Consider the following 9812-nt stretch of genomic DNA (forward strand, 5'->3'; position numbering starts at 1 on the left):
GAAAAATGCTGATGTTGAACACAGCTTACAAAGACAGTGCTATGGGAGAAACTCATGTGCAAGAGTGGTTTTCTCATTTCAAAAAAGGTGAAATGTTGATTGATGACAAACCTCGCTCAGGACATGTCAACTTCCAGAATGAAAATGTTAACTTGTAGTTTATTTGGAGTTTGTTCCAACAGACCAGACTGTTAATCAAGCTTTCTATTTATAGGTTCTGAAAAGACAGTGTAACCGTGTGCGACAAAAAATACTTGATTGCGGCAGACAGGGTACGACTGGTTTTGTCACCATGACAATGCACCTACTCATGTAGCCTCTCAATGCGCCAGTTCTGGGCAAAAATCAGCATCTCTCTCTTGCCCCACGCAGCTTCCTCACCTGACCTCGCTCCCTGCAAGGTTTTTTTTGTGTGTGTGAATGAAGAAAGACATGAAAGGACATAGATTAGATGACATTAGAAAAGGTGAGATAAAAAACAAAAAAAATGAGGGCGTGCTGTCAGCCATCCAAACAGATGAGCTTGAAAAATGTTTCCAAGAATGGAATTGCAGATTTCACACGTGTATTAAGTGTAATGGCGAGTACTTTGAAGGTGAAAAGGCTGTTTTGTAAAAAAAATTTAAATACACAGCTTTGAGAAAAAAAATCTGTTTTTTGGGGAGGATGGGTTCCCCTTTGTATTTTGTATCTCTTTATATACTGCATCTCTCTGCATCTCAGGCCACAAACCATTTTAATAGGTAATATTCCCCATCTTCTATGCAAGGAGCAAATTTTCATCCCACTGAGAATGCATGTACCATACTAACCTTAAATGCTCGTGGCGTAACATAGCTAAATTTTCCAGACCACATTTGCTTGATCAGTTCAGCATATGATTTAGCGATTTCTCCTCTCATTCCTAATGGATTGTCAAAATTCAGTTCTTCTTGATACTTATCATTAAGGAAGTATTCGGTAAGTGGAGGTGTGTTGCTCAAACACTGAAAAGGATAACACAGATTTTTATAGACTTATATATAAAAGAAAAACAAATTGAATTGGTATAATAGTTATATAGAGAAGATATTAAAAGAATGGTCTCTTGAGTGAATAAATAACTTACCAAATGGTACACTCAATTATTAATTTTCCAATTTTCCAATTAATTAATTAAAATAAATATAAATGTTAATATCTGCTATAAAATATTTGTCACAAAATATTTTGCTACAAAATTTGCATTAACTGTAACCACAGCAAACTATCTATTAACAACGATAGAAGCTCACATTTTCTTTTCATCTTTTACTTGATTGGTAGAAATTATGGATTGTCTACTCATCTCAGGCACTGGAAAATTAGCCTGAATAGGTAAAAATTTAGATAGAGTGTAGCAAGAAATTAAAAGAAATATTTACTGCTTTCACCTTTAATTCTTTACTAGGAGAAAGCAGCCTTTAAACTTCTCATTTATTGGTAAACCATTTCTAGGAGAGAGAGTATAGATTAGCTGAATCTGAGAAAACAAACCAGTTTTATTAATGAACTTCTGGCTGCATTTTCACTTCTTCTAGCTTCTATTTAATAATTCAATTTTATTTTATAACAAGAGTAAAACAATCAGGAATTCAATTTTCTAACTCATTTTTAATGAAATAATTTTAGTATTCACAATAAAACAAAATAGTTTTCCATAATAATTTATATCTAGATGTAATATTATTTTATCAATTACATCTATGGTGTCATTAAGTAGAAGATGCAACACTGACACATGATCATATAGATAGACTTTTTTTTGTTACAGGAAAATATAAGGAGGATTTTCATGGGAAAAATGTCACTCAATTCCAATTTTCCACAAACTTTTGGAAGTTCCCTCATATTTGTCTTGGCAGAGGGCTGTAAGAAAAGCTTGCTGCTCAAGTGCACAGCAGTAGAAACTTACTCACACGACACTCTGATTTACAGTACTGGAAACCAACATTTTCATAGTTTAGCTACAACTCACTCACTTGGTTAAATTAAGTTCAGTAGCTATGAAAGGTTCAGCTTATTCAGTTCATGGAGATGACATGGATCCAACAAACTATTACTACACATCACGCATTACTTAGCAAAAGCTCCAAAATAAGCATATTCAATGCCTAAATTAAAAAAAATGTGGTACTCTATTTTGTGGTTTCAATGATAAATTTACTTTAACGTTCTTAAATACCTAAGATCTTTAAAGGAATTTCATATATAATAATAGGAAAAGTACTGTATATATTGCCTCAAAGCAAAAGGGTGAATAATATTATGCAATTTGTAAGTGTTTAATTCTTAAGCAAAGAAAATACTATAAATGGATTTTTCAGCACTAGAAAATTATATAAGCAAGAGAAAGACAGAGGTAGGCTACAGTGTAGAGTCAAGGAAGATACTTCCCTAATCAAAATTCTTCTATACTTGAAAATATCTCATAATCTTATAGTCTTTTTGAGTTTTCTTCTCTGTTCTTTAGCTCTTTATTTTAATAGATCCAGCACTGGAGGTAGTGTAAGACAATCTTAGTACATACCATAGTTACAGTAGGACATACATTCCATCACTATATTTTAATGCAAAAAACATGCACATTATACAGTTTTTGCAAATCTTGTTGTGGTTTAGTTTTTCTATGCATTTTATATATAAACATATATATACAAACATACATGTGTATTTACATAGGCTCTACTTTAGCACAAGTAGAATTAACACTAAAAATTCACTAAGATAAATTGCTCAACAATTTTTGAGCAATTCAAATGATTAAATTTTACAATGATTATTTGAGCAATTTAAAATGATTATCGATTTAGGGGGGAAGTTCTTGTATTATATTATCTCAGGTTTATATTGGGAGTTTACTATTCCACTAATGACTGTAGCACAATTATCCAAAGAAGCAAATATATGGCTTTACTAACTACTTCAAAAATTCAAGTTGTGATATCATGAATAATTCTTGAACTTTGTTTTTACTTATTCACATTTATCTTGGAAAGAGTTTCTAAATTTAATTAAATTTTATTTAGCTTTATGATAATATCTATAGTAATCTTCCTTACATTTATAGTTACACACGCCATTTGTGTGCTATAAATATTTTAATGTTCTTTTTCTTGCTTTCAGATTAAAATGCCTTATCTTTTGAAGGATCCATTGTTTGCTTATTTTTGCAGCCTTATCCTTTGGCAAACCTAAATTCACTTTCAAATTTAATCCCTTGTTTTTCTCCTGACTCCATGCATTTTTTTCACTCCACGTTTGCAACACTATTTACTTGAAATGCACCTTTTTTGTTTCATTAACTTTACTAATCTGTCAAAATTCAGATAGCCTCTTTGTGAAGCCTCCATAGCTTCTTCCTGTATAATCCCATACTGTTTTGTGCTAAGCCACCAGGCACGTAGTGTATAGTGTATACAAAAAAAGCACATGCTTAATAAAAATGTTTTGCCTACATTTACTGTGTTTTCCCCCAGTTTTTAAGGTCTTATTCTTCAATGTTTGGCACAAGAGTGCTTGCCAAATTTGCGTTGAAACATATTTTCACTTGTAATGAACAAACTCAGAGGAGTTTTTCCCACAGATTCTATACGAATATTAAACCAAGAGAAAGGAGGCATCTGTTAACACTGGCACCTAGTTCTGTTTTTTTAATCTATCTGCTTTTCAGTGGGTCGCTCTTTTTAAAAAAAACAACAACATGAGACAGAGCTTATTTTTACAGTGATACTAGTATAATTTAAACCAGTTATAATTCAATATGAACAAAGTAAGTAACAACAAAACCCAAATATTTTAATGATAAGTAACTGGTTGTATTTCTGTCAAATTATCATAATCAATATATTTTCAGATAAACATTATATTTAAAACATTTGAGTTCAAAAAGGACTGGCAAAAGGGGGTGGGGTGGGGAGTAAAAAACATGCAATTTGCTGCATATTAAAAAACTCAAGCTAACTTTGCTGAAAATTTACACAGCTATATATGTATACAGAAATGACACAGCCAGTTCAACTATACTACTAATGTACGAATCACAATAGTTTGAAAATGGTCAGACTTTCAATTCCTATAAATGCCAGTTAAATGAAATGTTTTACATGAGACTTTATCTTATAATTTCTGGCATAAATTTCAAGGTGTGACTGAACAGAGGTTAAACAAATAAAAATGTCCTGTGCTCCCAGTGATGACGGTCTACTTGTTATAACAGTATTCATCTCTGTGCACTCTGGCAGAAGAAAGACGTCAATTTTCTAAAGAAGCCAGTCTTTTGCCCACACTTTAATTTGAGTTGCAATTTATTTCAGCAGCTCATTAGTCAATTTTCTCAGATGAGGCTTAGAAACATGAACATCTGACAATTACAAGAAAATTAGATATTTTTACTGGTCATCATTTGATTCAATGTTTAAAAAAACCAAAATTGTCTCCATTTCCAGTTTAACAATAAAAATCATAACCAGAGTTATCGTAACCAGGTTGTCCTACCAATAAAGATTCTCTTGCAAAGATTCTTCATGCATATGCATCAATCACTTTCTATTCTTAACGCAATTCCTTTCTTAAAAACATGGATTTTAAAAGTCCTACATATGTCTAAGGAAGAAATGTTCATCTTAACTGGTAAGCTATTTTAATGAGTGATACAATATAGACTAGCCATCATATGACACATATCGTGGTTAGGGACTGCATCTCTTATTCCCATGCTTCCTCATTGTAAATAAGGACAAAGCTCACCCTGTCTTCACATACTTGGTTGTTCTGAGCAAAAATTGGGAACATGTGTGAGCCATAAAAAACAAAAGGAGTTATATAAATAGTATGTTAATTTTGTAGCTACTTTGATGAGTTTTGTAACATGTTTATCAGTCACATGCTATCTTGAGCTATCCCTGTTAATTTATCAGCGTTCAATTGCCTAATAATGACTAACACCAATACTTCAAGTTTTTAGAGCTAGATCTTACAATTAATCACTAATATATGAGATCTAACTCTGATGTAATCTGACTGACCATATAACACATAGACCTTTAGGCATGCTTTCTTTATATCATAAATTGTGTACAGTGAGTCCTAAAATGGAGTATCTTGTCAAAAATCTTGTTAGAAAAAGATCATTACTTAGGCTCAAGAGACCAAGTCGTACTAATAGTTCCCAACTTTTAATGCAAAAAAGTTTGGCTTATTTTAATAGTACATATACTATTTAATTAGTTTAAGCATTTTTGTATTTCATTTTTAAAAGAATGATCCCTGATATCAGTTGCCATCAAGTCAATGCTGACTCTGGTGACCCTATGTGTGCAGAGTAGAATTGTCTTCCACAGGATCAGAAACAGCTGGCCAGGCCTTACTAGGGAGGTGCCTCTGGGTGAGTTTGAACCACCAACCATTCAGTTAGTAGTACAGCACTTAGACCATCTGCACCACCTGGGATCTCTGATGACTTCTTTGCAAGTTGATAGTGTGGGAAATTGACAAGAACAATGAAAATTGTTAAGTACTAAATATCGAAATTTCACTTTTAGTAAGTAGGAGACTGGACATTTATTAATTTAACTTCCGTGCTAACATTGTTAGGCAAACGGGAAAGGGAAAGATGTAAACTATTATGAAAATGGCTGACCCGCGAGAAGCGATGAGAATGCTGTATGGAGAAGCCAAAAATTTAGTGAGCATCTGTTCCTTGAAGGTGCTTTGTCGCTCTCTACTAGTGCTTGCAGAGGCGTTTGACACAGGAAACTGTAGGCAATAAGAGATTCCTGAACTTAGATTTAAGAATCTCAAGATGTACTCATCAATTTAACGTGTTAAGATCTGTCTTAGAATCTTTCCCCCCTGCAACACATTTACTCTGATCCCTTCGCATCTGTTCCAACTATTATATCTTTCTCAATAGCTCAAAGAAAAACATTTAACTTACTACCACTAATTTCTCAAAGAAGATTTCCTCTGGAAATCCTCCCTCATTAGGTTAGAACTTACTATACCTAGAGCTCCCTTATCTTGAAAGCAGAATATGTATCTTATTTACTATGCAAATCACACCATTTACTGACGTTATGTAGGATAAATATAAGTTTGTGTGGTAGAAAGACTGGAGGCAGTCCTGAGAAAGACCTAGAGAAGTGAGAAAGCACCAACTAAAACGAGGTCTGACCTGCACCCTGTTGTCAATACAAGCTGCCCACAAAAAGACTGCAAGTTAAAAAAGAAAAGCCCAACCAGCATCTAAGAACATTTTTCTAATCAAGGAAAATAACTACTACAAATGCACTAACAACTAATTTCTTAAAGATAAATCTATATAAGGAAAAGATAGATGCAGGAAAAATATTTTCATGAAGATTATTTCCCTCAAACTTTCAGCCTGAAAGTACACATAAAACTGCATTCTATAATGAGGGCAACGAATGTATAAGTGTGCTTACACAATTGATATATGTATGGATTGTGATAAAGAGTTGTATGAGCCCCCAATAAAATGATTTAAAAAAAACCTGCATTCTAAAGAAAGTTCTATATAATAAAATGTTATATTTAATGTGCAGTTTGCTATACAGTTTAATGAATACAGATCTCATTCTACCATTACTCTAAAGAATTTAAAGAATGCCTACATCATTCAACTATTTATATAAGGCATTAAAGCATTAATCCTCTATGAAGAACTCGTTATAAATTTCCTTCCTAATCTAACACACTAAAAGTGAAATATTATAAGGAGTATGACTTTCTTTCATTATTTAATTATGTGTAAAGAAAGAATGCCATGCGTTGCACATAATGTTTTCTTATGTATACATGCACAAATCTTATTGGGTTTATGTTACTTTCAAGAACGTCTTCCACTAGATGAGTTCTAATAAACCTGATATTTTCAGTTTTTTGATAAAAAGAAAAAAGTGTCTAAAATTGTATTTCACTATAAACTTCTGCAAAAATTTTTTAAAAACCAGTGAAGTAAAATAAAGTTCTACTACATAATCAAATCTCAAGGGTGTAACCAACATATTTTAGAAAAAGTAATTAATAGACATAACCCAATAACTTGATTAATAATCTGGAATTTCCCCAGTACCTGGAAAATAGCCAAAGTAATCCCCTTCAAAAAGAGAAAGTTGTCTTTTGTAATGCTGAATATGAACCACTCCCTTTCTGTTCAGGTGCTCCAGAAGCCCAATTCTCAAGTGATCATGTATGCTCACTATTTAGTAAACCGGTAACTAGAATAGGAAAGAAAACAAACTTAATTTTTGATTACCTAAAGCTTCTGAGCTGTGTTAACTCAGTCTCTAACTGATCAAAATCAAACACCACTCACAACCTTTTAAAAAAAGTAGCTATACCTTTAACCTGACCGACACTAAAAATAAAAACACAATCATATTTATTTTCTTATGATTGGAAAATAAAAACTGAAGAAATTCTTGGGTAAAATCATCTTGGAATACCTCAAATATTTTTCTTAATTGTATAGTTCATAAAGAGTTCTCAGATTTGCCACATTATCAGCTGGTTTTCAATTTGTTATGACAACATTATGAGCATTCTGTAAGAAAAACAGGCACTGTAATTCTGAAGGACTGTGCTGATTCTGGGATAATTACTTTAATAAATAGTGGCTGTGGTAAAAAAATGCGACCAATTTTGACAATCTCTTTCAAGTTGATTATAAACAATAATTGTTAGCCACTTGAGACTTCATTTTGTTTTTAATTCTTTTCCTGTAAATGTAATTCTTACTAGATTTGAGAGGTCAATTTTGAAGTTTCTCCACATAATTTGTGAGAGCATATGTAATTTATAGATGTATTCGGCTTTTTATTTCCATTTTCCTTTACAGAACAGATTTAGGTCAATAAATAGATATGACTTTACTACTTCTTCTTTCTCCCCTCCCCCTCCATTTTAACTGTTTTTTTCCTCCCAACTAGTCAATGAAACAAAATTTAAAGGCAAAATTCCCGAATTAGATAAGCATGTTCTAACATTTTAATTTATAACATAAATACGATCCTTTTGATACATAAAATTAAGTCTCTGCTCTCATACCCATCCCTTTAAATTCTATGGATTCTTTTATTCACACACTACTTAACATCAGTGAAGAGTTATTACTAAAGCTCCAGTTAGTGTGAACACTCATGGGAAACACTTCATTAGTTAGCAAAAAAAAGGTATAACTTTCTGTCCTTTATCTATACAAGGAAGGTGAATGCTAAGTTTGTTAAAAAAGACTACCTTGTTAAATTTAGAGATTATAATGAGAGATGTAAAAGTTAGAAAGCAATGGTTATATAAAGATAACTGATTTTTCACCTATGAAATGAAAGTAGATGGAGTATCTATTTTTGATATGGAAAAAAATTAAAAGTCATTGTGATAAAGATTATTATACCAAGAGTACTTCAGGGAAGGGTATTTAAGAGAGGTTTTAAAAGTAGACTAAGATAGTAATGGGCTGGTTTTTCTTTAGGTATTTGTTTCAGGGGAAGCGTGCTAAAACCATTTTTCGTAACATTAACAAACTTAGTGTAAGTTATATTTATGTTAAAAACTGAAGTGCACTTGAACCTGAGGGGCCCATCCTCCAGTAATATCTTAGACAATGTTCTACTTCCTTTGCTTCCATTGAGTATTTGACAATGCTTTGAAACTATGCATAAGGCTTTCAGGGGTTTCTTCCTCCAAAGTGGGAAGTGGAGTCCTTCTGCGTTGTCTTACTCTGGAAGTTCAGCTTCAGATGATCTTGCTGTCATCTGAAATAGTAGTGACAGAGCTTCCAGCATCATGTAACAACACACAAGTCACCATAGTACAACAAAATGATAGACAAGTTGTTTTGTTGTAGCAAAAATAAAATTGATTTGGGATCTCCGTGGTAGAAAAATGTAAAATATGTTCAAGACAGATGGACAAAAATAAAGTCATAAGGGATATAAATATAATCTACCATCAAGTGCAATCCAACTAAAGTATCATCAGCCCCTTGGTGAGGGCTCACTTAAATTTTTCAATGGCTTACTCCTCCCTCTTTGTTTCCTAACATTTGGCTGATCATGTTTTCCAATCGCATCAAATGTTAAATCTGATATTTATTTATATGTCTATTTCACTCATTAGGCACTACCTTTATCAACCCTGTATCACTAAAATATAGACGTAATGAATGTTTTACTCACTAAATCAACTAAATGAATTGATCCAACAATAACTACTTTAGTTGGCTTTTAATTCCTTTACCCCTTTAACTCTCTAACTGTAGATGAGTTAACTCTCTAACTTTTTATGTACCATGTAGCTGAACACTGCTGGTGAAAAACTATAGTAAATAACAATCTGATATGTCACATTCAGATAACTCTTCCTAGATGTATTACAATTAGATTTGAAATAATGGAATTCATCACTAAAACTAGACACTACTTGCAAGTATAATCCCCTTTCTCCTTTTACAATAGAAGTGTCCATGATCCATTCAAATTTTATATTATATAACATAGTCCTGACTCCCATTTTCTTTTTTAGATCCCTTCATTTATTTTCAAGGCTTAAAGTATCTTCTATTATAGCTGAATTTCTATTTCCAGCTTAGGTCTTGAGATGGTTTATTACGCCAGTCTGGCCAATAAACACAAGTGGGATTAACTGAAGGGTGGAGAGATAAATGGCTTGGTGAACCTCGCCTTTCCAGCCTCGCCTTTCCTGTCTCTCGCTCTTTGATCATCAGACCAGTGTGCGGCTGCCTTGCTTGTTCTGTGCCTCAATTTACAGGC

At 32.8% G+C, this 9812-nt stretch overlaps 1 protein-coding gene across 7 annotated transcripts in view; it reads right to left on the bottom strand.

Moving 5' to 3' along the window:
* Window positions 1–9812, bottom strand: part of USP15 (ubiquitin specific peptidase 15) — a 132578-nt gene that overhangs the window by 32357 nt on the left and 90409 nt on the right. For 3 of the 7 annotated variants that reach the window (XM_004700490.3, XM_004700489.2, XM_045289880.1), the window contains one exon: window positions 813–986. In XM_004700490.3, the coding sequence (XP_004700547.1) occupies window positions 813–986 (174 nt within the window). Of the gene's footprint in view, window positions 1–812; window positions 987–5659; window positions 5745–7114; window positions 7260–8739; window positions 8796–9812 lie in introns of those variants that run through there. The other 4 variants (XM_045289882.1, XM_045289884.1, XR_006680041.1 and 1 more) reach the window with 4 other exon arrangements.

The sequence above is a fragment of the Echinops telfairi genome, unplaced genomic scaffold (assembly GCF_000313985.2).
Source record: "Echinops telfairi isolate 266 unplaced genomic scaffold, ASM31398v2 ScPeMD7_2;HRSCAF=8, whole genome shotgun sequence".
NCBI classification, from domain to species: domain Eukaryota; kingdom Metazoa; phylum Chordata; class Mammalia; order Afrosoricida; family Tenrecidae; genus Echinops; species Echinops telfairi.